This window comes from Amblyomma maculatum, chromosome 1, assembly GCF_055883805.1.
Source record: "Amblyomma maculatum isolate TAMU_Amacu chromosome 1, ASM5588380v1, whole genome shotgun sequence".
Lineage (NCBI taxonomy): Eukaryota > Metazoa > Arthropoda > Arachnida > Ixodida > Ixodidae > Amblyomma > Amblyomma maculatum.
This window is the reverse complement of record NC_139344.1, coordinates 175,563,942-175,591,487: the sequence shown is the minus strand read 5'-3', so window position 1 is coordinate 175,591,487 and position 27,546 is coordinate 175,563,942. Positions and strand designations below refer to the sequence as shown.

The window sequence follows — 27,546 nt, the reverse complement described above, 5'->3', positions numbered from 1 at the left end:
TGGCTGCGAATACACTGCGAAACTTTGAAGGTGTCGTGGAGAGTAAACAGATCTTACTTTTCGAACGCAGTCTTGCTGTAGCCAGAGGAGTCGTTCGCCTCGAACACGGCAAAGCAGACGTCCTACTCACAAATTTTGGCGGTGAGCACCAGCATTTAAGCACTGGGACTGTAGTGGCCCATATTTGCGGTATCACGCATGTTCGAAAAGCCTCTGGACTTGCGACGCTGTCATTGACCGAAATGGAGAGGCCTACCACCGATTTACACTTCGACATTAACCCTGCGCTTTCTCAACTGCAGCATCGCCAAGTGAACCAGCTCCTCCAGCGCTATCGGGCGACCTTCTCCAACTCTTCACGTGTTGGCAGAACCGATCTCGCCAAGCATCGCATTATTACGGATGATACCGTGCCACCTCTCAGACAGTCACCTTACCGAGTGTCTCCGACTGAACGCGCCGCTATCACCCGCCAAGTGAAAGAGATGCTTCGCGACGATGTCATCCAGCCCTCGCGGAGTCCATGGGCTGCACCTGTCGTTCTTGTGAAGAGAAAGGATGGTACGCTGAGGTTTTGTGTGGATTACCGCCGGCTAAACAAAGTTACAAAGAAAGACGTCTATCCCCTGCCACGCATCGACGATGCTTTGGATCGTCTCTGCTCCGCGAAATATTTCTCTTCAATGGACTTGAAATCCGGATACTGGCAAATAGAGGTAGATGAGAGGGACCGCGAGAAAACGGCGTTTATTACTCCGGATGGGCTCTACGAGTTCAAGGCTATGCCCTTTGGTCTCTGCTCTGCTCCGGCTACTTTCCAACGGCTTATGGACACCGTACTTGCAGATCTCAAGTGGCAGGCATGTCTCGTTTACCTTGACGACGTTGTGGTCTTCGCTGCAACGTTCGAGGAGCACCTTCGGCGCCTTGAAACTGTTTTGCAAGCGATAACATCCTCTGGCCTTACGTTAAAGAACGAGAAATGTCATTTTGCTTATACGGAGCTCAAGTTCTTGGGGCACGTCGTAAGCCACGCTGGTGTCCTGCCGGATCCAGAGAAAACGACAGCTATTGCCAACTTCCCTCCGCCCGACCAGAAAGCTGTTCGACGATTTCTTGGCTTATGTGCCTACTACCGGCGCTACGTCAAAGATTTCGCTCGACTCGCCGAGCCCCTAACACGTCTGACAAAGACAGACACGCCTTTCACTTGGGACGCACCACAGGAACAAGCATTCAAAGAGCTTCAACGCCGCCTACAAACACCTTCCATATTGGCTCACTTCGACGAAAACGCCGACACGGAGCTTCACACCGATGCAAGCAACATAGGCCTGGGCGCCGTTCTAGTTCAAATCCAGGGTGGCCAAGAACGTGTATTCGCTTACGCCAGTCGCTGTCTATCTAAAGCGGAATCGAACTATTCCGCAACAGAGAAAGAATGTCTAGCCATTGTGTGGGCGACATCGAAGTTCCGGTCATACCTTTACGGGAAACCATTCAAGTTAGTAACTGACCACCATGCCCTATGCTGGCTTGCAACCCTAAAGGACCCTTCAACCCGTCTTGTAAGATGGAGTCTACGATTACAGGAATTCGACATAACTGTCACGTACAAATCTGGCCGTCAGCATTCGGACGCAGACTGCCTCTCACGGGCCCCTGTAGATCCCCCCGCAGATGAAATTCCTGATGAGGCCATACTGCTAAATGCCATCAGCACAGAGTGCCTCGCTGAAAGACAATCTGAAGATCCCGAACTTCGTCACATCATGGACTATCTAAACGGTGCATGTACAACCGCTCCGAGAGCTTTCAAGCGTGCTCTGTCATCGTTATGTGTGCGCAATGGTGTCCTCATGAAGAAAAACTTTTCCGCCAGCCAAACGCCGTACCTGATTGTTGTACCTATGTGTCTACGTGATGAAATCTTACAAGCTTGCCACGATGAACCAACCTCTGGACATTTGGGAGTCACGCGCACGCTTGCAAGGCTCAAGGAAAAGTACTACTGGCCTCGACTTCACTCAGACGTTTCACACTATGTGAAAACGTGTCGCAACTGTCAGCGTCGTAAGGTGCCGCCGACTAAGCCCACCGGACTCTTGAAGCCAATAGACCCACCGTCGAGGCCTTTCCAGCAGATTGGCATGGACATGCTGGGACCATTTCCCCTTTCACACTCCGGTAACCGATGGGTCATTATTGCCACGGATTACCTTACACGATACGCGGAAACCTCCGCTCTACCCAACGGTACTGCCTTAGAGGTTGCAAAGTTTTTCATCAATTGCGTTGTCCTGCGCCATGGCGCACCGGAGATTTTGATTACTGACAGAGGAGCCGCATTTACAGCCGAATTGCTGCAGCAGATTTTAATTCACAGTCATATTGAACACAGGAAGGCAACACCTTACCATCCTCAAACGAACGGCTTGACCGAACGCTTGAACAAAACACTCGCTGACATGCTCTCAATGTACGTCGACGTAGAGCACAAAACGTGGGATGAAGTGCTCCCGTACGTTACCTTTGCATACAATACAGCGGTCCAGGAAACAACGAACATGACACCTTTCTGTCTGGTCCATGGCCGCGAAGTGACCACAATGCTTGATGCCATGTTACCACATCTAGACGACGGCAACCAACAACCAGATGTTCACACCTTTCTGCACCTCGCCGAAGAGGCCCGTCAGCTGGCCAGGCTGCGAATTCAGAATCAGCAACGCCGCGATGCCCAGCGATACAACCTCCGACACCGTGACGCCCGGTACACAGCTGGAGACCGTGTCTGGGTTTGGTTTCCTGTACGTCGACGAGGCCTCAGCGAGAAACTGCTGTGTCGTTACTTTGGCCCGTACAAAGTGGTAAGCCAAGTTGGGGACCTAAACTATGAGGTTGTTCCTGATGGATTTAAAAAGTCCCGACGCTCCACGCTCCCGGACGTGGTCCACGTGGTCCGCCTGAAACCGTATTACGACCGATAGTGTTGACTCTTTCTGTGCGTGAGCAACTGCCCTTCGTGCAATGGTTTTTTCTTTATCTCTACCCACACTCCCAGTATCGGGACGATGCTTCTTGTACCCGGGGGGCAATGACACGCTGCATTCTTTATTTTCCCTCTGTGCTGATCGCGAGCGTGTGCCTCCTCGAGGCGAAGAAACCGACGTTCGTCTCCTCGAGGCGAAGAAACTGAAGTTCTTCTGTTGAAGCGGGCCTGCTAGTTTCCTGCCGCACTGTGACTTCTGTTACTCCTGTGTCCCGCGGTGACTTCTGATCAGAGACTTCACACCGTGACAATATGATTATGAGTTACTCTTATAAGGTCATGGAAAGCTATTTATCACCATTCATGGCTATACATATCCTCATATATGCGCTATGTCTTCGTACACAGGCGTAGTGACGTGATCCAAATTTCGTGTCATGGACGGTCGACAACAACGGTGTCTTTTGTACTAATGGGACATTTAATGCTTTCGCATTAAAATGACTATTAGCACGACACTAGCATTTTTTGGACTGCGCTGGGATTACAATGGCAGTTCCACTTGCGCTGAACGTTTCTAGCGTTTCGTTGGTACAGTCATAGGCTTTTTTTTTTCGAAGAAACGTTTTCAGTAGCTCTTGTGCTCTGACTAAAACTTCGGTAAATTTTAAATGAAATTGTCATTCTTAGTGCCATGCGGTAAAAAAATTACTGTCTTCTATTACTTGCCGTTTTCTATATTTCCTACTCCTGCGTCATGATTCAAATATACTTGCTTCTGTTGTGAGCTGCGTTCTCTCTCTTTTACTTTTTGTGCCATCCAATTCCCGTGAAACAGCTTTAGTTTACTAAATTAACCATTCACCAAATAGGGTGACCACATATCTTGTTCATTGAGACTGCTTAAAAGTAGTAGCCGCGTTTCTGGGTATTTGCAACCATTTAAGCGAATCAAAGTAAAGTAAGAAACAGCAGAGAGCAGTCCAGTCACCAAACACCTGTACAATGAAGAAATAATCATATAGCCGCCACGATGGAGCTCGAGTCTCGGAATCCGACACAGGTTGGTACAGGAGGTATAAAAACCCTCCGCGGAGACTTAGTGGCCATGTCTTCCGGCAGCTAAGTTCATGGTCACGGAATCAATCGAGTAATGCGTCTTGAGTAGCTCTGTGTTATGGTTACGTATTTTTCGGCTGGTGGTAATCTGTTCCGGAACCGAAATGCAGAAACGCCTGTGCGTTCTGGCCATGTCAGTGCAAGTTGAAAAACATCAGGGAGTCGAAAGTAATCTCGACTCCTCCACTACGGTGTCTCGCCGTAGCTTACTTGCAGCCGTGGAACGTTAAACACCACACGCGACGTAGTGGGTATAGGCTTCCAAAGCACCGTCGAGCGGCGCTGCTGCTCCTGACAGGGAGCGCCATCTCTGACAGAAAAATAGAAACTGGGGATAAACACGGCGGCACCATAGAGAAAGCATCCCGTGCAAGTTTTCTCCTTTCGCTCGCTCGCTTCTGCGTACGTGCAGACGTCTCGCGCTGCTTTGTCGCGCGGGCACTCACTCACTGGACGCCGCCGGCTCGCTCGCTGCCTTCATGGCGTGCGCCGTGCGCTTTCTCTCGCACGAGCACGTGCAGTGACGCGCCGCAGGCGCACCGCGACATGCCACCTGCATTCCGGTTTTATTGGGCAACCTGACGCGTATTTTCATGAAGGATACTTAATTATAGGTGGGAAACTTTTTATTCACATCTGCACTGTAGAGCAGACAACAGACGGGGATGAGTAAGTATTGATTGTGAATGCGTCCTACGTTAGCATAAACGTAGGAAGTGCATCTCCAGGTAAGTCCGCTATGTAATTATATTGTCGTATATAATATATTTAAAAACTGCTAAAGTATCATCAGTACTGTGAAATATAGTGGCCCGCTCATTGACCATCGTTTTGGCCTGTAGCATGCGATCTATATACGGATTTCTTTTTTCATTATTACGACGTTACCAAAGGAAATCTTGCAGTAGAAGAATAAGTATGTAGTTCGAAGAAGATGCTTCTTCAAAGACAAGAACGCTAGCAATCTCATAAGCACATGCGTGCTCCGTGCGCTGCACGCGACATAACCGGCTCGCTGGCTCGGAAGGCAAGTGAAATCCAAGCTTGTACTACATAGTGTTTTATTTAGGTTCTTATTAAATGGTTGTGCTTCATTTATAATATTTGGTTTGCACTCACGAACCCTGTGACGCGAATGGGGTGCTCCTTGCGAGTAGTGTCAGTCGAGCCATAGCTATAGGATCACTTTTGTACTGCACTTCCGACATATCTTCGTTATTATTATAATTAATAATAATAATAATCATAATAATATTGGTTCACTTATTGGCCACTTTGCGAAAATCTGTAAAAGCGTCCCAGCAACGCATGTTTTCCAACGCCATCCCCATCCCCGAAAAAAAAAAGGCCTCGTTCCTAGATATTTTCTTGGTCAATCTAAAAATGAAAAGGCAGCTGTGGACACTTAGAGCACATTCACACATCAATCTCGATGGCGGACGTCGCATCAGTTGATTTGGTTGCTTTCAGAGCACCCACAAAGCAGGGAGAGAGCACAGAAAATCGCCGAAACTAGACACGCGGGGAGCGAAGAGCAGGATAATCTTCCACCCTCTTCACTTTTTATGCATGGTGTTAAACCACTGTACTTTTTTGATGCCTCTCCAAGCCGTCTTTGTCAGCTGTCAACATTTCTGAGTTTACAAAGAAAGGGGAAATTGGCTCTTATCGTTTCCACAAAGAACGCGAGACTTCCAGAACGCTGTCATGCGGTTGGAAAACAGGTCTCGCGGACACGCGTCCAAAGGAATCTGCAAAGTTTCACACGTGAGCCTCGTCTTTTGGTGCTTCGCTACTATTGTGGCTTCCCATGACACAATGCTACTTAGTACATCCGTTTCACATCAGCGGAAGCGTTTTTGTATCGCCAAATAACCACCAGGCGCAACGCGATCGCCGCGCGTGCAAAGGAAGCTGGCGGAGCGTCTGCTCAGGCGAAGCCCCATCGTTTCACATTTCGCCACCACTCCAGGAATGCGGCGCTGCCGTCGCGCGGCGAAACTTGAGCTTGGGCTCCCTATAGGTGTGTTCTTGAACAATTTAGCCTCTACAGCACACAGAAGCGTACGGCAATAACTTTTTCGCCTTAAAACGAAACTTGTCGAGAGGAGCTGAGGCCCTTTTGCGTTCTTCTTGGCAATCTAAACAGCTATTGATTCTGTTACTGAATAGGTATTTTATTTTTTTCAGACTTAGGGAGTGGCATCGTGTCAAGAGTGCGGAAAAGTAGTTTTTTCAGCGAGTGCCATCTTGGAATTCGAACAACGCAATAAAAAATGAAACTTTTACTTGTTGTTTCACTCACTACTTCAAGGAGACATTCATGCTTCAGAAACAACAAACAGTGGTGTTTACCTGCTATTACATTTTTTTTTTTGTCTGCAGCTCAGGCATTAAATACTCCCGGCGCTAAAATATATTCAAAATTTAACTCGTTGGTTAGAAAAAAAAAAAAAAGCTACACCTTTTGTTCACCTAATTTATTCAACGCGTCACTCCTACTGCAATGCCAAATTAGCTTAAGACGCGCAAGCCTGGCTGCGTTCAAGAATGCAAGAGAAAATGGTAATTGACATTCTACAGTGACAGAAAAGAAATACACGTGTTCAACGCTGCTGAAAGAGTGTGGAGCGAAGGCTTTTGCTGCGGGTGACCGAGCGTTGCATCGAACACAACCAGCGTTTTGTTGAACGCATCGAAGTTCACCGGCGTTTTAGATGGTGGTGGTAAAGGCGTTTATTGCATCTAAATATGGGTGACACTTAAGCTCCGCCTTTAGGGGTATGAGGCGATAGCGTGGGCTACCAGCCCAACATATATAAAGCCCCGCTTTAACCAAGCCGTATGGACGTGCCTTAGTGGCCTATAGGGGTAACGTGAATGTCAGGGTCCTAGCAGGCTGATTCTATTATTTATTTATGGCGCTGAGTTTGCCACACGGCATAAAAGGTGGTGGTATAGCGTCACAGGAATGTGTGGAGCGCAGCCATGTGCAAGAAGTCACACAAACTGCGTGCATAAATGTTGTTTGTTGTCCATAAGTGGAAATGAGAGTCATTACTTGGTGAAAGTCCAGCTTTTTGTAGTATGGTGTTGCGCATATGCGAAGTTCCTGGGCATGTCCATATTAGATGCCGTACAGTGGTGTCGCAAGCCGGTTCTTCGCAGTGTGGGCATTTGTCGGGAACTGGAATAGTAGTACTTTGCCACTGGTGTCGAACGGCGGGCGTAAGAGCCACTCCGACCCTCAGCCGTCTCAGAGATACCTCCTCCACCCTTGTTAGATGGGGGGGAAGGGGGTACGTACACGGGGGAATTAGAGCACGTGTACGCTGCCTGAGGGATGCTGATGATGTCAAATGGGTCAGGAGTGGATCCGGTGGCAAGGAATCATGAATAGGTTGTGACACATCATCTGCATGAGGAAGCACGTCTGCTGTTATGGTATTCAAATTTTTGTTGTCTTGAACCCAGTGAATGGTTATAGTCACTGGATAACGGTGACAAGCAGCATGTATAGTCTGTGCGACCCTAAGAGTGCCATGGACTTTCTTTAAATGTTTTAAGGCTTCTTTAGAGTGAGTCATTATTTGTACTTTTTTAAACGTAGGGTCGGCAGGTAACGCTTCTATGGCGTTTAAGATAGCTTGCAGTTCGAATGCAAAAGTTGATTTGGCGTCGGTAAGGTAACTTCGATTGGTGTTGCAGGCTGATTCTGACATACCGACCTATGTGAAACGAGATACCCAAGTTGGCAGCTCCTGCCGCGGTGCGTGCCACACCGACGGCTTGAAAACATATACAGTAGTGTAGCTTTTGTTACAAAATAGCGGGGAAGTTGGCTCTCGCATGTACTGAGGCGTCGAACAGCAGGTTGCGCTAATGCGGCGTTCGTGGTTGAGCGTTAACGCCTGACACACGGCTCATTTGCACGGATGTGCTCGCCTCTTTGAGTTCACATCATCCCTGATTTGAGCTGTTTTGGCTGTCAGCAAGCGCGTGACATCGGTTCTACCAAAATGCAGTCCGCATCTGCATCTGCTTCGTTTATAGTGTACGCTCGTGGCTGGACACTTTAATCCTCTTCAGAATCGCTGAAGAAGGATTTTAATTTCATTACTCGATGGCCAGGCGTGTGACTTGGTTTTATTAGCGGGCAGATGGCGTCACACATGACGCCACTGAAGGACGCTGCGCTAATTTGCTAGCTGCAATGACATCGCGAATGACGTCAATCCAAGGCATCACGCTCACTTTTGAGCACGAAATGACATCATGCATTACGTTAAAGGGTCCCCGCTGATTGGACTGCACAGGGGGGCGTAGTGTAGGACCTCTCTGCAAGTGGTCACTATTACGTACGTGCACTGTCTGTATTATAGTGACCGACTTTAGAAATTGGCGAGACGAAACTATTTTTGGCATTTCCCCTGCATTGGTGGCTCAGTGGTTATAGGTGGTTGATTGCTGAACCCAAGGATGTGGGATCGAATACCCGGCCACGGCGGCCGCTTTTCGATGCAGGCGTCCGTGTGCTTTGCGATGTCAGTGCACGTTAAAGAACCCCAGGTGGTCGAAATTTCCGGAGCCCTCCACTACGACGTCTCGCATAGCCCGAGTCGCTTTGGGAGGTTAGACCCCATAAACGGAACCAAACCAATCACCTTAGTAATCAGCTAATCAAGATGAATATAAAAAAAAATCACTCTGAGGACTGCCACATGCTGGAAAAGCTTCCCCCAGCTGCGGTTTCCCATTTCTTAAATTCTTGGTTCCAATTACGTGTAATAATAATAATAATAATAATAATAATAATAATAATAATAATAATAATAATAATAATAATAATAATAATAATAATAATAATAATAATAATAATAATAATAATAATAATAATAATAATAATAATAATATTATTATTATTATTATTAAAGGGAAGGCGCAGTATTTGTCACACTTGCCCTGCGGACACCTGAAACGCGTCATAAGGGAAGGGAGGAAGGTGGGAGTGAAAGCGGAAAGCAAAAAAAGGGTGCGATAGCGGAGGGCTCCGTAGCAATTTAGGCCACCTCGGAATCTTTAACATGCACTGACACCGCGCAGCACACGGGCGCCTCTTCGTTTCGCCTCCATCGAAATGCCGCCGCCAGTGGTCGGGATCGAACCCGGGTACTCCGGCGCAGTAGTCGGGCATCTTAACCACTGCACTACCACGGCGGGGAAATTACGCGCATATTTCAAAATTTTGCCCTGGTGAGATGAAACACCTTTACTACAAAAGCGACTGTGTGCCTGTCTACGCCTGACTGCACTACATGATTCGCTTGTGATCACACCTCCTGATCACACCTCCATTGCAACTTCGTGATATGAGTCTGGCAGTAAAGTTGCAACAATATATTTCTGTAGCTCTGTTTAGGCCACCGAATGGAGCAAGTTTCGTCTGATGTACCAATAGTGATTTGGTTACTAGACGCTGAATACGACATTGACAGTATGTTTTTTGATTAATTTCTATTGATAAAAATCAGTTTAGCTTACCATGCTAGCTTGCGTGTGTTCGTTTGAAGAGCTGAAATAATAGATACATGTTTAGTTGTTACTTGCAGCATGTCGCCCTAAACATGCGCATGGGTAAGGCACACAGAATGCAATTCGTTCCCGTTTTTTCCCTCTTTCACATTCTTGTCCGCTGTGAAAAGGTGAAAATCGGCACTCGTGCATACCCTTTGTTTCTGGTTAAAGCATGAAAAATTCTCTCTTCTCCGCCGTTTATCCACACATGGCGTGGCCCCACCAGCAGTTGAAGGTATGAAACTTCTTGAGCAGTACACCACGTTGCGGGCGTTACAGGCCAAGAAGTATTCTATGGTACTATGCGCATACCGAAAATGTCGCTCCTCGCATCTCGCTTTCTGCTTCCATGTAACTTCGCTCGATGCTCATCAAGTCTCCGGTTAGAAAGACAAAGTTCCCCGCCGTGGTGGCTCTGTGGTTACGGCGCTCGAGTACTGTTCCCAAGGATACGGATCGAATCCCGGCCTTGGCGGCCGCTTTTCCGTGGAAGCGAAAAGCAAGGCGCCCGTGTGCTGTGCGATGTCAGTGCACGTTAAAGAACCCCAGGTGGTCGAAATTTCCGGAGTCCTCCACTACGGCGTCTCTCATAGCCTGAGTTGCTTTGTGACGTTAAACCCCACGAACCAAACCAGAAAAGGCAGAGCCCGTTCGCTTATCCTCCGCATGGTCCAGGCGCACGAAGCTGCAGAGAGAGTAACCAAGAGCTTTCTGCAATAGCAAAACGTTGCGTCTCCGCACTCTTCGTTGAAATAGATGACATCTGTTCGCTACCCTCCCTTTGCCTCATTTACACGGTATCCTACAAGGCGAAGTATGCAATCAGGGACAATGAACTGGTTGTAAACAAATTGCCCGGTGGCACAGCAGAGGAGTAGTGAAGGGCCGTTAGGCGCTTATATATTACAGCCTAATATGCGTTAGTGGTGTACCAGGCGGTCTTCAGATCTCTTTTCAATCAGATTGCCTTTGAAATGAATTTTTTTGTACGCACTACGACACTGGCGTGGTTCTTACTTTTTGAAGGAAGGAGAGTTTCTACGAAACCGTGCTCGTTGTCATAGAAGTTTTCTCAAGAAATGCTATGTGGTCGGTACTTTTATTAGTGTTTTGTTTATCTTTGACACATGTTACGTTATACTATCAGTTCTAAAATACAATTTTAGAGCGGTCCGGGTTTCTACGAATATGGTTCCAGGTGCGGAAAGTGTATCAATGAGGGGCGGGTTTGGCGCCATTCATAATATAGGCTATCCGGGAGAGAGTTTCAAACGCTCTAGATATCCGAGTCGTTCCTGCTGTTCGGTTGTCTCCAGCTCTTGCTCAAGCTGAACGATGCGCGTGACAACACGCAGTTTGCTAAGCAAGCGGTAATTTGTCACACTTGACCGGTGGCGTGTATTCTGCGGAGATTTCAGTTTAGCAGCCGCAGATATCTGAGGTGCGTTTAACTTCAACAGGAGAAGGTAATATGCGGTGTAATTGAAACAACCGATAAATGTATCGTATCTGCTGACGGTAGCTTCACTTTGCGCTCCTGGTGTGGTTCAGATTCAGGTTGCCTGAAATAGTGGTGCAATGAGACTTTACTCCGCGATCACGCACAGCGTGTTTGCTTTGTCCCGCAACCTCTTTTGAGTTTACCATCAGTCGCACAGGTTTGCTCACGCCAAATCCTATAAATCTGATGATGCCTGCATATTCCCCCCCAAGTTATATAGCTTTCTTTTTTCGCTTCATGCTGCGTCGAACTCGTTGCACGAGGATTACAATTGTATCGGACTGCAGCGAATAGCTCTATCCTCACGTCCACATGCAATCGCACGCGTGAAGGCGATGGACACCGTTTTTCGTGACCATCTCTCCTACCTTCATTTTCTGCTGGTCCAAACCTAAACGAATCGCTTTAGCCTTTCGCTGTTTTCGACGTTCCTAAGCAGTCTACTGAAATCGAAGCACGCACAAATTCAAAAGAAAATATAATGTTTCTTCGGGGCCCAACCGCAATGGTGTTTGCGGTGCGGTGTCCGCAATTGTGCGTGGAACGACGACACACAATGGGTGACAGAAGTGTTGACCAACACGCGCCCGCGGAGCGAATGGTCGCAGTGGACGAGGCCCTATTTGTGCGAGGGAAAAGAAAAATTAGTTTGTTTTTCTACGCCCAAAGCGACCCGTCCTACCCCGTTTTGAAAGCGCTGCTGAAGCTCGCGTTGCAGCGGAACGGTCGTAAATCGCCCGGGTCTCGCGTTCGTCGTTTTATGCAAGGAAACTGCGAGCCAGACGCCGCTGACATAAGAGCAAGCATTTCCCAGGGCGGCTTCAGTAAAAGCGGCTAAGAAATGAAACTGTCTCGGCGCTTTCACTCTCGCAAAGCGCTGCTCCCGCTTCGTGCCTTGCAAAGGAAGAGGACCAGTAAATTCCCGGGCGCACGAGCTCGCGAAGCTTCGTCTCAGACCGCGAAACCAGCGCCCGGTGCTAAAGACGTAAAAGGCTCGCGTGTGCCGTACCCCGCCGCGCGACTTCGTAACGCGAGAAGGAACAGTGCCGACTGCGTTTCCTTTGTTGCGAACTACGGAGCCGAATGGTCGCAGCTCAGGCGACAAAACGCGTCGTGGACACTCCACCTTTGTGCTCTGCCGCAGAGGGGATAACCGACAACTCTGCAGGGAGGCCGGATTCGAACGGAATCAGCCACAACAGGGCATTCCCTGTCTTCGACCGAGCCTTTTGAAGCATGTGGAAGACAGGGACCGGCGATGTTGTACACGGCAGTAAAAGGCCACCGTGGCCTGTGGAGTCCAAAGCGCGTCGCGTGCGTCACCGCGGTGCCGTGAGTAGCAAGAGCGAGATTAGACTTACCCGCGCCTGAGCGGGTCTGACAAAAGGCAGAAAGCACGAGCGGAAGGCTGGAGGAGCAACAATGGAATGCATGGACAAACGGGGCCGTTTCGCACTGCGCCCGCGACACGGAGCGCGCGCGAATCGTCACGCCTCCTGTCAGCATGCATCGGGCGCTAGCGCGGCCTCCATAAAGCCAAGAAAGGGGGGCCAAAAATGGGCACCACCCTTTATGGTCGTACGCGAAGCGAGTGAAAGCAGATATGACAGTGTCTATGGCGGCCGCCACTCTCCGTCGAAGAATGACCAGTGCGCGGCTAACTGCACACCGGAGCTTTCATTCAAGAATTTCTACGGCTGGCGGCTGCCGTTCAGAACTCAGCGGCTCATGAAACGCGTGCTCATTCCTGATCAGTGCGCAGAGTTCGTTCATGTGCTAAGAGACTAAATTCCTAGCTTTTCTAACAAAAACCAACAACAACAACAACAACAACAACAAAAGCTTAGGGGGACGGGGGGCGGCATTTGTCAAAGCCGCATTATCCGCCTGGACCAAGTGGCGCGCTCTTTTGAGTACGCTGGACTGTGGACGCACTTTCAGTGGATAAGCATACATAGATCGTAATGATATCGAGAGTTAAGGGATGTAAACTCAGTTTTGAAATCTTAAGTTTCATGCCCAGTGCTGTGAATTCGCAACCTACCAATTCGCAACTGTCGGACGTAGACAGGTCCGGACGTTTTTCGACAATCGCGTATTCTGACAAACCTTTTATTGCAGGCTTTTATTTCTTTCCAGACGCATTCTCCTAAATTTGGGGACCGTGCGGAAAATCATTCGCGCGCTATTCGATTTTGAAATGTGCCATTTTCATGCCCCAAGGCCTAAGTTCAAACCACGTAGGCAGGAAAAGTTAGCTTTCCTTTCTCCGTGGCTCAGACAATTTATGCAGGAAACACTGCGTTTGCGATTTTACAAACATTATAGTACCCGCTTCACTGCCCGCACCCCTCGCGAACAAATTTTGAGAGGCCATCGTCGATGCTTCCAGTGTGCTTCCGCCATTCAAAACGCCTGCATGTTTTTCCCATGGAGGAAGGAAATAAGGAGAGGCCGTTCGCCGCTAGCGCTGCTAGCGCCGCGAAGATCAGAGCGAGTAGAACATGAAGTAGACGATCTAACGTTGCACCAGGCCGCCACCAGCTGTCGCGGGCTTCCAAGCCCGTTTACGACATGCTGAATGAACTAAAAGCGCAGCAATGAACAACAACGCTCACTGTAGCCTTTGAAACCTTGCGCCATCCTTGAAAACGCCGAGACTGCATAAAGATGAGAAATCTAAACTTTACCTGGCCGGCTTTGTCACCACACAGTCGATATGGGTAATGGAGACAACGGGTAAGATTATGGTGAGATCATGGAGGAAGGAAAGAACTTTATGAACCGCGCTTACGATCCCAGTAGCCATCGCAAAAGCACGTGACTTACGCCACAGTCTTTGCAATGCAGCTTTTATTGAGAGGGCCTCTCCTAAGCTTTTTTTCCTCCATGGTTTTTCCAATGGTGTAATAGATGTGATCGATTCAAACGTCGTTTCTAGCTATGACGGTTTCGGTTTCGATTAGCTGTTTCTCCTCTTTAAAAACAGCTCCGCATAAATTTTTGAAAGAACGGTTTGTTATTTGGAGACAGGGGACACCTGAGAAAGCGATACAATTAATGACTCAAAATGATGCGCTTACGGGGTTAACAAAATGTGATGTCAACACGCTCTGAGTAGCGAGTGCTTTCTGACAAAATACCTGACGAATCTAAGGAAGGTGTGACAAGGAGACCCCTCATCCTTCATTTCGTGAGATGTGCTGTGAGAATAATATGAAAAAAAAAAAAAATATATATATATATATATATATATATATATATATATATATATATATATATATATATATATATAAAACAGTTGAAGAAACATTTGACGTCTGCCTTTACGGAGATAACGCTACAATATTAATGGCTCCCTTCTGCGGCTTTCTTTGTGAATACTCGTTCTCCTACGCGCACTTTGAAACTCACTTAATCACTGACCTCTTAATTTGTGCCGTTTCGTCTCACAGATACCCTCTAGTCGTAAGCTACCACCACGTAGCTACGTTCGCACGGTTTGGGCGAAGCGGGGCTTTACATCTATGTCGGGTGGACTTTCGCATTGTGTGGTAGCTTACGACCGAATTTGCGACCCGAGACCGAAGGGAAAACCGAAGCGCAAGAGCACCTAATTCGCCTTTGGCCTAACTACAATGAATCGGCCGTCACATTTATTCGGAGCCTCTACCGCAACGCTAGCCAGCCGGACAGCTGGGAGCGCTCGAATTCGTCTTGACAGCAAAGTAATAAAAATCACTTAAAATGGCGCAACTAACACTCATCGCAGGAGAGAAACAGAGTATGGAAAAAGGAAACTAAACAGTGCTATTTTCAAACGTGGCAACATAAACTTTTTTTTATACCACCACTCTTTAGATTACTTTATGCATATAGCAAAACATGTCTTTTCAGTTAACCTCTTCCTACAATGCCACTTCATTCATTTTTTTATATAATATGCATTTGGACGCGCCTAGCATGCTTACACTATTAATTTTTAATGATTTTAATAATGCAAACAAATATTCATGTACCTTAATTTTGTAAAGGTTGCCGTATTAATTGAGGTGCGTGCATCAAGCGCGCTTGAACTGAAAGGCCCGACTTATGTCCTCGAGACAAAAATAGTTATCATTAGTTCAAAGTTGACTTCGAACCTTATCTAATGTCGTCTTATGCTTGACAACGATCGTTATCCCAATATGTCTTGACAATATCACGGATGAGCGAAAAAAATTCATATGCCATTAATGAGATTCATGTACCATACAAGCGCAAGAGTTGCAACACTATTATGTCATCTATGTGAAGAAATAACAATTATTTGTTGTGTGTCGGCGCTTCCCTTTAGTTGCCCTAGGCCGGATGGCCGCATGTCATGTTGACATTTATTTCAACTGAAGGTTCCTATCCCAATTGCATCATCACAGTCATATGGTCAGAGACACTCCCACGCTACCTGCCAGAGGTGTGCTCGCTTTTTTTTTTTTTTCGAGGCTGCGAGGCTTCAAACGATGTTGTAAGGGACCCTTGTGTTCGACTGCGTCTCATCCTTGCATACGAAAAAAACAAACAAAAAAAAAACAAGCTGCTCGAATTGGCAGCTCCTATGTGCTTGATAGGACGTCCTATCTCGTGATGTCCCACAGCCCGCCGACCAATCACACATCCGGCGACTTCCGTGAGCGAAACAGAAATTAGCTCCGGCACACCACCGCACCTCCGACAAGGCAGAGCCTGGCCTGCCAGAGGCATGCTCATAGCTTTTTGAGGCTGCGAGCCTTCATTCGGGGGATGCGAGAGTCCTTGTGTTTGTCACCTGCCAACTACCACCTGCCAGAGGCATGCTCGTTAGGTTTCAAGGCCGCGAGACTTTGAACGGTCGATGACGCCTACAGACAATATTTTTCTACTAACTCTCCACGTTAATAACACGAGTGGGACACTTGAGAAATACTTTTGAGCTGTCGCAGTGCCGGCAGAAAGCGACAGCGGATGAAACAACGTGCGTGTGCAGTGCGGTGTTACAACACGCAGATGGCTGGCGGTCACAGGATCATTTGGAATATTCTTTCTTCTGAGCCTTGGAGAACTAAATATGTTGCCATTTCTTACTGTACATTCGTCGCTGCACAAAATTTAAAACCGAATGAAAATTCTGAAGGAAGAGCTTCAGTCATGCGTTCACGCAAATCCTGCTGCCCGGCGTGAGCCCACTTCTCGGCGGCGGAGAAGCAGAACTGCCACGAACGTGGAGCTATACGCCTATCTTCCACGAACCTTAGACTGTTGGTCCTGCATTGTCGCTGAGCGGTAGCAGCCATGATGCGTCGTGCTAAGTTACACTGGGCTGCGTAGCAATTTTCCAGCTTAAAGCACCGTGGCTGATTTATTTGGTCGCTGATTGAACCAATGTATGCCCTTTATTCTCGCGTGCACGCGGATAAAGAAGCGTGCTCTTTGGCAGCTTGCTAATAGCAGTACGATGCATGTTAATTATATATGGACAGCATCGTTCACTGTCGGAAGAGTAAGGCGGTACCTTCGGTAATAGAAAAAGGTCCCTTAAGACCCCCCAGAATGGGACAGAGTAAAATGTGCTAATTTATGCAGGCGAAATTTCTACCAAGGGGGCGAATTAACTGCTGGGTGCCTTTTCACTTTTTGAAACAACTGTTTAATAACAAGTTAAAGATAAGGGTGACTACATGGGTGCGTATAGTCTGGAGTTCATCTTGCGTCTCCTTCGTTTTCCTCTCCAGGATTGTTGTTGGTCCTTCCTTCTCGCCAAGGTTTGCCATATAACACCGCTTTTTCCGTTGCACGTCCCATCACTTGCATCGCGAGGCGGAGGCTCGCTAACATTTCTTATTAATATTTCTGATCCTATCGGGTGGGCAGAGTGGTTTCGTTCAGGCCAGAGAGAGAGAAAGAGAGAGAGAGAGAGAGAGAGAGAGAGAGAGATGAATGGATGCTAACCAGAAAAAGTGTTTCGGTTTGCTACTCTGCATGCGCTGGGAAATTGCAAGGAAGGTATTAAAAAGGGTAAGAGAGAAGGGGCGGAGTACACAGTGACAATGTGCCACTCAAGCCAGTAGCTGTCAGGAAACAAAGCAGTGCCTTGTAGGCTTTGAGGGCAGTGGTCTGCTGTGGCCATGGGCCTATCTTATCCTCTTTTCAAGGGCGGGGCAAAATATACATTCTACAAGAATTCTCTTACCAACTACACGAGTAATTTGGACCCATTTCATTTAGCTGAACGCTATATTTAAATACTCGGTGAACCACAAGCTGTTTTTAGCAAAACTTCATTTGCTATTAAGTTTCAAATACTAAGCTCCAAACCATGCACGCCCGTACAGTGTCAAGTGATTAGAATAGGCTTCCAAGATGCCGTTATCCAGAATGCGGCTAAACAATTGGAGTGCCGCGCGGCTCAATTCTCTCCCAGTTACTATTAATTTGTTGAGTAATGACTAAACCATCCCCGTATTTAGGGGTTTGATTTTTCATTGCGCCGATGACACCACCGCCCTTACCAGGCATACAATGAAACAGCTATTCATCTGTGCAAGGAATTGTTGACCAGTTATATGTCATGGATTTTCAAACAGTAGTATGTCAGTTATCAAAAAACAAAACAAGGTCATATTCGTGAGTCACCCCTTAAGAACGGCGTTAACTGACCAACCTGTGTTCGTATGATAGGCGAATCTATACGCTCGCGTCACTGGAAGCCAGTTGGTACGTTGGCTCAGTCAAGTATCTCGGCATAATCTTTGATTACAATCTATCATAAAACTTCCAAATGGCGAACTACTGGGGCATCAGACTGCTCCGAGTTAAACAGCCTGGCTTTAGAGGTAGATAAAATGGCAATGCATGCATATATAGTTTATGTTTCTGGGGTAGTCCCAAAGCAAATCAGGATATGGGAGACGCTTTAGTGGAGGGCTCCGGAAATTTCGACTAACTGGGGTTTCTTAAAGCGCACTGAAATATCACAGCAGACGGGAGCCTTATTTTTCACCTCCATTCTCCTGGATTCGATCTCGCATTCTCGGGCCCAGTAGTCGAGCACCCTAACCACTGCACCAGCGCTGCGGGGCGCGTGCACTTGGGTGCAGCTCGCTGATATACGCAATCGCAATATTTGGCGTTTGTTCTTCGCGTCGAAAAGAATGCATAGACAAATTGCTCCAGAAGGTGATATTAACTATAGTTTTCAACTCCGTTATCTTGTCATCGGATGACCGCTTTTGGACTCTACAACTCCCTATGTTTGGTTCGCTGTTTTTCCAGAGGACTGTAAAAAAAAATATTTTTTTGCGTGTAAGATTACTAATGCTGCTCCACGTCTTCTGCTTAACCAGCCTAAGTTCGAGGTTTCCGAATAGTTTGTCTCGTAACGCGCAGTGCTATATTTTAATGCAAGCGTTCCCGACGAAGTCTTCGCGGCTATTTCCTTGCAAGGTTTATTCATATTATTCATACTTCCCAGAAGGAGTAGAAGAATGACCCCCCCCCCCCCCCCACACACACACACACACTGTACCAGCTTTTCAAAATACGGCGTACTAGCCCGATGAGATCTACTGAGAGCTACTGAGAGCTATTGGAAGTTAGCTATCCTATATAGTCTGCGGTATTTTTTTCTTTTTTCGGGTAAGTTTATTATTATTAAAGAAAAATGATATAACTCTTTACTTCTTGGTTTGAGGATGAAAGTGTCATGAAAAAGAGCACATCGCGTCGAAAAATAACCAGCAAGGTTGTTTTCGTCGAGCTACCATTTACGTGGCTTTATTTATTTGCTTTGGAAAAACGCCTGCTAAATGCAAAAAACAACCACGCGATTTTTGCGCTCCCAGAGGACCAGCCAAGTTACGAAATACGCTTATCTCTGCAACGCTGTCTCGAACGGGGTTTGGCGTTTTGCGATGATATCGAGAAGTGCACCAGGGACTGCTTGTTCGTGCAGAAAGGGAGCGGGCGCTGCTCTTCACGGAAGGCAGCTTCTGTAGAGCGTCACTATCGTCGGGCATACCGTGTAAGCGGCGGGGATGACGACGCGTCGCGCTTTGAAGTGATCTAGCGTAAATATCTCTTTCCTATTAGATATGGGTTCTGCACCGAACGAAGCTCGAGCGCTCAAGGCTAAAAAAAATACAAAAAACAAAAAAAAAAAAGCTCAGCATTGGGCAAATATTGCTGGCAGAATGCTTTTATTTGAGAAGAGAAATTCCATCTTCATGTTCTCCTGCCCGCTCGCTATTTACGCCGACAGTCGTTGGCGCATACTTCGTCACCAAAACGCCAAACCCCGTTCAGCGAAGCGTTGCGGAGAAAAGTGGCCTTCGTTACTTGACTACTCGTCTAGGAATGCTGAAATGGCTGCCCTACCACACGGTTGTTCTTGTATTTTGAGGAATTGTTTCGAAGGCTAATAAAAAAAGGTACGTAAATCGTAGTTCGAAGGAAACAACGCCGATATGCGTTTTTCGCGGCGATCTACATCTTTTGCATCGACACTTTCTTCCTCAACCTATTAGATGAAAAGTAGGGGCGTGCGAACATCGAAATTATCGAATATTAATCGAATTCGAATATGAAAAAAAAAGTAATCGAAACTCGAACATATCATCTGTGAAAAAAAAAAAAGAATGAAAAAAAAAAGTAGAACACTGCTTGGCTTGTTTATTTCGGAATTCACATAATATTTGCAAATAAAATTAAACTAGAATTGTAGAGAAGTGTATACCCTGCTGAAAAATCCAGTATAAATTTTATACAGTACTCCGTACGCCATTTTTTTTTTTTGTACAGGAAGGGCCTGCATGAAACCAGGTGGAGCAGTCATATCGCTGCTGAATACAGTAAACCCTCGTTAGTTAGCCCTTCAAGGTACCGGAAAATGTGTCTGAGTTAACTGAATGCTCGAAATATCGAATGAAGCTGAAAAGAAAAGACTGCCAAAATACCATTTGCAACGCAAAGTTTTTATCTGACGAACAGCTGTACAATGGATGTCTTCATTTGAGATGAAACCGAAGGAAGAACGACGTTTTTCCCCGGTTTTGTCAAGTGCTTGGCTTTGCGCATGCGTTGGGAAGGCCCTCTTCACCAAAAGGAAGGTCCATGTGGGGCTAAAATCCCAATTTTCACACACGCAAAACAGCGTGTTATTAAATTTTGTTGCTTTGGATTGTACTTGTATTAAAGAAACTTCTCACTAAGTTTGTTTTTTATCTGCTTAGTAGAAAAATTAAAATTAATATTTTTGCGAGATGGGGTGCACTCACTACCGAAAGTGCCTATGAACGCTGATTTCAAGACGCAGCCTCATAGCGACCAAGAAACTGGACGTAGAGTGTGCCATCAACTTAGAGTGCTTGTTTTTCGCCCTCTCTTGCCAAAAAGGACTGCTGTCGAGAATGCAGCGGGCAGCTAAACAGAAAGCAGAAAGAAAAGACAAATTGTGAGCCGTGGCCCTAACAGATTGGCTGGTAAATCGAAATAGAAGCTTGGATTGAGTAAAACGCAGCTCGCAACCTCCAAACGCTGTCTCGCACCACTGGGAGTCTGGCTAACCAAAGCGCTCGACAAGCTGGAGATAGATAATGGAGTCTAGACGAAGAGGTACGCGCCCAGCAAGCAATCAGGGATAGCAGGACAGCTGTAAGCGGAAAAAAAAAAAAGAAAAGAAAAGAGGCAAACTCGATGCAATAGTCATAGAGCAGTGTCGTGTTGAAAATAATGTCTCAAACTATGCACCAGGTCATTTCGATTTAACAATTTAGGCCATATATGTGTAAAGCACGTTTTGAAATCTTTGAACTCATTTTTCTCAGTTTGCACTTTTTGCAAGAGTACAACCGCTGGGAAAATACCATTTCCAAACACTTTCGCAAAGGCTGCTTTCAAGGTAATTTGTGGACTAAAATTTTGTTGGGAACAAGATAAGGGACTTTTAGGACTCCTAATTTTCCTTACGAAAAAAAAAAGTATCAAATATGTGATACATAGTGACATAAGCAAAAATGAAGTTCATTTTTATTAATATTCTCAGATTTTTCAAAAATGTCATTGAAGAACATCATATTGACTTTATCCTGCACAATGAACTACCCAGAAGGCCTCTGAGCAAAAACGATTAGTCCATCTTTCATGATTTTTGAAATGATGGTTGTCCTAGGGAGCACATTTTTGAAATGATGGTTGTCCTAAGGAGCACACACTTAATACTCATTATGACAGCTGCAAGATATTTTTTTATTCATGCTAAGGTGATGAAACCTAAAATATATTCTATTAAGTGGAAGATAAGACATTCCTGAAAATTTTATCGAAATTGGTGAAACCATTCAAAAGTTGACCCTTTAGCCCTACATCTTCCCCTAAAACAGCCCCGTCGCATTTTTAGGACGCTTTGCTGCACAGCCCACGCGCTCAAGCATTGCGGTGAAGCACACAGCGCGGGGGATCTGCGATGTATTTGAAAATTTTCGGTGTATTCGGTTATTTTCGAACATTCGAAAATTTCGCATCATCACACATCACTAAAAAGTTAAATAATATTTCTTTAATATTAACGTCAGCGAACGAAAACAAAAATACTGCAGGCTAAGATAATCGACTGTCAACAGCTCTCAGTAGATTTCATGGAGATAGGCGCCCTGCATCTGAAATGGATTTATTTTTGTGCCAAGTCGAACAAGCCTCGTTATACTTTGAAGGGCCCGGCTGTATGAATTTGTATGCGAATATTGTGCAATGAACATTATTATTATTATTTTATTAAATTTTGCATACACAGAGTCGGGATGTTCTCACCGGGCTTGCATAAAATGGACACAATAGGGGAGGCGAGCCTCTTGTTCTCCCCTAAGGGCTCGAGGACAAACATGTGGCACAAAAAGCACAGCACCAGCATTTAGTGGCCTTCTGTACCCAAGCAAAGCAGGCATACAAAACGTCCCCAGGGCGACGCGTAATCCTATTCACCTGCTCAATCCGCGCATGGGTTCTCGATCGAAGCGCTCAGTGTGTGGACAGAGGACTTCATCACTTACAATAATCTGTCAACGTCAAGCGTGGTGCTTGCCGGAGAGAGATATTTCCTCGCTACATGGACGAAACGTTGATCTACAGAAGCATAGGAAACGGGTGAGGGCCCAAGCGCTTATCCACTGTGAATCAGCTTGCCCATATCGAACGCCTGATTTAAACTTCCTCTCATGATTTCCCCTCGCTTCGTAATGAAAAATAAACAAAAATTATTGGCCCACTTAATCTCACTCTTTTAGCGTATGACGTGACAGCGTCCATGGCTTTCGTCTGCGTCTCCCCTTGCGTATCCTTCTGCGCGTACTGTACTGTCGCGATTTCGGGACATCGGAGGGCGTGGCAAAACTGCATTTTCTGCAACCTAACGGCACCCGCTCGTTTTATTGCCTATCGCAGGTGTCTGTATTGTCACTCCCCCTTTACGCTCGTGGTACTAGATCGGAACCGGTACCGGGTGCCGCTTCGCTATCCAACTAGCGTGTGCCTCAGCCGTTGCAATGGGCGAACATGTTGCGTGCCGCCATAGCAGGGAGTATACGACAGGGAAGGGCGGGAAATATTATTTTCTTTGTTTACTGCGTTACCAATACAGACGACATTCCCCAAATATGGCAGCATTTGAAGCCCTCCCCGCACAGCGCGTGTGTCTCGGAGAAAAGCCTTCACATTACAAAAGAGCCAGCCCATCCCCATCCCATCTTCTACTAGATATGGTGTATGTTTACTCCTGCCCTCCTGGCCACCAGTCGGCACCCTTCAAAAGAGCCGCTTCTCGATACCACATGCCTCCCCGCTACACAGGGTGCTCTCCCGTTCTACCTACTACTCTACCGCCATCACCTTCCAGAAGAGCCACTCCCAACCCTCCTCGTCTAGGGTGTTATCTTCTATACTAACCTCCTAAGCCCTTGTCAGATTCTAGAAGCTGCGTTCCAATGTCCCATCCAGATAGGGCGCTGCCCCTTGTACCCACCATCACCTACCAGCCCCCTCTCCACCCACATCTCCGCCCGTTGCCCCACCAACGTCACCTGCCGGAGCCACGCAACAACTGCACCACGCTATATAGAATGCTGCCTCAGCACACACCTACACCCGCCGTCGCCCTTCAAGAGCGTTACACTCCGCTTCCACCTCCAGAAGCCCCGCCCGCAAAGCACCCAGCACACAGTCCAACGACGTCACCGTACAAAACTCCCGTTCAGAAAATCCGTACTCGCATCCTCGGCCGAGATCCGTCATCCTTTCGTGCCGACATCGAGTGCCATGTCCGGGGACAACTTGAAGACTTCTACGACAGTCTTCGGTTGCTGACAACCCCCTCCATTGAGGAGTCCCGTCGCAACCTTGTCCCCCCTCCTGCCTCAGGGCCTCCACCGCCCCAGGTCTCTTCATCTCCGACCGGTAGCCGCAGCCCATCCCCCCCTGTGACCCGGTTGAGAGCGGCGCAATTCCTGAAGGATCCTGCCGACAACCCACCTCCCAAGCCTCAGCGCAAAGGAAAGGCCAAGCGCCAACAGCGCAAAGTCACCGACGATGCTGCTGCGACAGCCGAGTCGTCCGACTCGTGCCGATCACCTGTTTTGCTCCCTACCGGACAGCCAGAGGCGTCTCTCCAGGCACTCGAGGCTGTCATATCTGGTGAGAGCAACACTTCATCTACTTCCCTTCCAGCTGGCAAAGAAGACCTTGCCTCCCAGCTCAAGGCACTGGACGAGGTACTCGCAACTGCGAGCCGCCTCCGCAAGCCTCGTTCCTCCGGACCCTCGCAAGAGCTCACTTCCCAAGGTGAAGTAACTCTGCATAACTCCTTTGCAGCCTTAGGCGAGGATCTTGAACATCAAGATTCTGACAAGACCGTTGCCCTACCATCCTCCGGTTCGCCTCCTGAGGTTCCCTGGTTTACCTCCTCTGATTTAACTCAGGACCAGGCTAACTCCACCACGGCACAACAGCCTTCCCGCTCCAACCATCCGGCTCCTGATCGCGATCGGGATACCGGTGGTTGGACTACGGTCACACGCCGAATCAACCGCCCCAAGGTGACTCGTGTGGCCACGGTGCTGTTCACCCCTCGAGAGAAGAACACTTCTTTCAGGGCAACCATCAAGGAACACATGAGTGCCTATCTGTATGGCCAGCCAGGGGTCATCGAGGTCCGGCTCAACCGGAAACGAAACATCGTGGCTGCTGATGTGTCATCCCAGGAAGCCCGCGATCACCTCCTGACCCTCAAGTCCCTCCTCGATATTCCCGTTCGCTCGTTCGAGGCTTCCCGCATGGACTTCCATGTGGGCACTATCTTCGGCGTCGATCGCGAGGTCCGGGAACAGGACATTGCCGAGGGCATTGAGGCTGATGTTGAGATACTCGGCGTCCGTCGTCGGGGCCACCCTGTCTCCGTCCGCTTCGCTGCCCCTCCACCTAACCATGTCTACATCAATGGGATGAAGTTTGCTGTTCGACCACTGAAAGCTCGTCCCCTCCAGTGCACCCGCTGCGGAGCCTTTAATCATGTCTCCGCCGCTTGCACCAGGCCTGATCGCTGCTCCATCTGCGGCGGATCACACCACACTCGGAAGTGCACTTCTAGCACTCCCAAGTGTTTTCATTGCGGAGGTCGGCACCGGGCTGCTGATCCCTCGTGTCCCAAGTGGCGACACCAACAGCAGCTAACCACGGCTCTCCGCAAGACAACAACACCTGAAGATCGGCGGCAAGTGCTCAACGAGCTCCGCCCTCTTCAGCCCACTGGGTCTGGGTCTACCCAGTTCGAATCCTACTCAAAGGCCCTCCAGTCACGGAGTCCCAAGCACCCCAGCGTACCAGCTAGGGAGCCCCCTCAGCAACCTGTGGCGGTGGATATCCAAGCCACACTCACTTCGGTAACCGAAGCGCTACAACTTGCTGTCCAAGCGCTCATGACCCAGCTCCCACCCAACTCTGGCGCTCGCCGATAGGGAGAAGCTGCTGCTCTCATTACTGGGAGCCCTACCACTCGCCATCATGGCCAGACGTAGGAACAGATGCAACCCTGTTCCCAGGAGACCGCGTGTCTTGCAGTGGAATACCAACTCCCTGCGAGTACGACACGCGGACCTCAAAGATCTAATCCTCCAGAAATCTCTGGAATTTGATGTCTTTGCTTTACAGGAGACCCGAGTCCCAGCGGAGAACCTCCGACTACCAGGATTTACCGGGTACTCTGGCCGCTCATGCTGCTCCAACCAGGACTGCAATGATGCCCCCTGCCTGGATCCTTTGCATCCACAACACAGGCCCCGCACAGCCATCTATGTGAGGAGTGACATACCCCACACACTGATGGATGTTGCCCAACCTGACCTAGGACAACTGGAGATCTGTGCCGTGCGCGTCCGTATGGGTGACACGGACACTACAGTTGCTTCAGTATATGTCCCTCCAGGAGTTCCTTGGGACCCCTCCTGCCTCATTGCCCTTCATTCCCGTCTAGGTAAGGATGTCCTTATCTGCGGGGATTTCAACTCCCACCACAGGGCATGGGGCAACCAGTCCAGCACCACCCGAGGCAAAAAGCTCTTGGACGCCATCAATGCGGCTGGCCTTCGTTTCCTACAGCCTACCTCCCCAACCTTCATTCGGCCAGGGCGATCTTCTTTCATCGACCTGGCTCTCATCTCTGATGCCTGCCACTATTCGTGGGCCAGAGCACCTGACTCTTTGGGCTCGGATCATTTTCCCATCTTCCTTAACCCCTCTGTGAGGGGTAGGAGGAGGGAAAAGCTTTACCCCATTACCAAATGGGCCGAGTTCAGAGAACGAGTGAAAGACATCCCACTTGCAGGTGACTTCCTGGATTTTCTTGGACGTTGTGCCAAGAACTCCACAATCACCTGCGCAGTACCACTACATGCACCAGTCCCGGACCTACGTCTACTCGGACTTAGGGCCTCCAGACGAAGGGCTGAGCGAGTGGCCGAGCGCACCCACCATCCCGAACATTGGAAGGCCTTCCGCAGGATTGATGCTTGCTGCCGTCGTCAGGCCAATCGTCGTTCCCGGGAAAGCTGGGCCAGCATTTGCCGGTCCATACACTCAGCCAGACAGTCCTCTGCTGCCTGGCGCATCCTCAAATCCCTTTTGCAGGTTGCCTCCAATCGACAACCTGTCCTGGGAGCAGCCATCGCAAGAGGCATTTCCTTTCAAGACTTGGCAGAGCAACTTGCCGACTTCCTTTCCAAGTCAGCCACGCCCCCCCCCCCCATCCGCTGGACTTCCAGTGGCGAATCCCCCTTCGCCCCTTCGGGCTACCCCTTCACCACCAGCAGCTTTGGCACAGACCATCTCTGCCCTCTGCAATGAACCCATTGCCCCTCATGAGCTTCAACGTGCCCTCAACCGCTCGAAGAAGAAATCAGCTCCTGGCGCTGACGGACTTACACTCCAGATGCTCCGTAATCTGGATGCCCCGGAGAAGAAGCGCCTCCTCGCAGTCTTCAACGACACATGGGACAGCAGCATACTACCGGACAACTGGAGAAATGCCATCGTTGTTCCCATCCTTAAGCCCCGTAAGCCGGCTAAACAACTATCCTCCTACCGTCCTGTATCTCTTACATCTGCAGCCTGCAAGACCATGGAGTTCATTGCCCTGGAACGACTCACATGGATCGCCAGAGCAACCAACTTCCTTCCAGAGATGCAGACAGGATTTCGGAAGCACCGCTGCACTGCAGACTCTATAGCAGATGTGGTCTCCACCCTTGAGGAAGCCAAATATGCGGGCGATATTGTCTTCCTGGTCCTTCTGGATGTCCAGTCCGCTTTTGACAACCTGCCCCATGCCATCATTGAGCAGGCTCTGGATGCCCTTGGAGTGACTGGGAAACTGCGTAGCTTTGTCTCGGCGTTCCTCTCCAATCGCACCTTCCAAGTTCGAGTTGGGCAAACACTTAGCTCTCCTCGTCCTGTTACATCTGGGGTTCCCCAAGGATCAGTCCTCAGTCCTTGGCTGTTCAACCTCGTCCTAGCTGGCCTGCCGAAGTTCGTTCAGCAGATCAGAATCCACAAAGTTTCCTGCTCCATCTATGCAGATGACATAGCCCTCTGGATCCGAGCTCCAAAGAGACGTATTGTCTCCGCTAGGAAGGCTATGCAACAGGCACTGGACAGCGTCCAGTACTTCCTATCATCTAAAGGATTGACCCTCTCGGCTACTAAGTCTGAGGCCCTCGTCTACCATCCCAGAGGAGCACGGAGTTCCCGCCATCTTGCAACTTTGCATATCGAAGGAACCCCTCTTCCATGGAAACGCCAGGTGAGATAC

The 27,546-nt window shown here is 48.3% G+C and overlaps 1 protein-coding gene across 1 annotated transcript in view; it reads left to right on the top strand.

Annotated features, from left to right (window-relative positions):
- Ass (argininosuccinate synthase) overlaps nucleotides 1-6,389 on the top strand; it is a 46,052-nt gene extending 39,663 nt beyond the window's left edge. The window contains exon 13 of the mRNA XM_084586708.1: nucleotides 6,302-6,389. Coding sequence (XP_084442834.1) covers nucleotides 6,302-6,341 — 40 coding nt within the window. The 3' untranslated portion in view covers nucleotides 6,342-6,389. The remainder of the gene's footprint in view (nucleotides 1-6,301) is intronic.
- The last annotated feature ends 21,157 nt before the right edge of the window (nucleotides 6,390-27,546 follow it).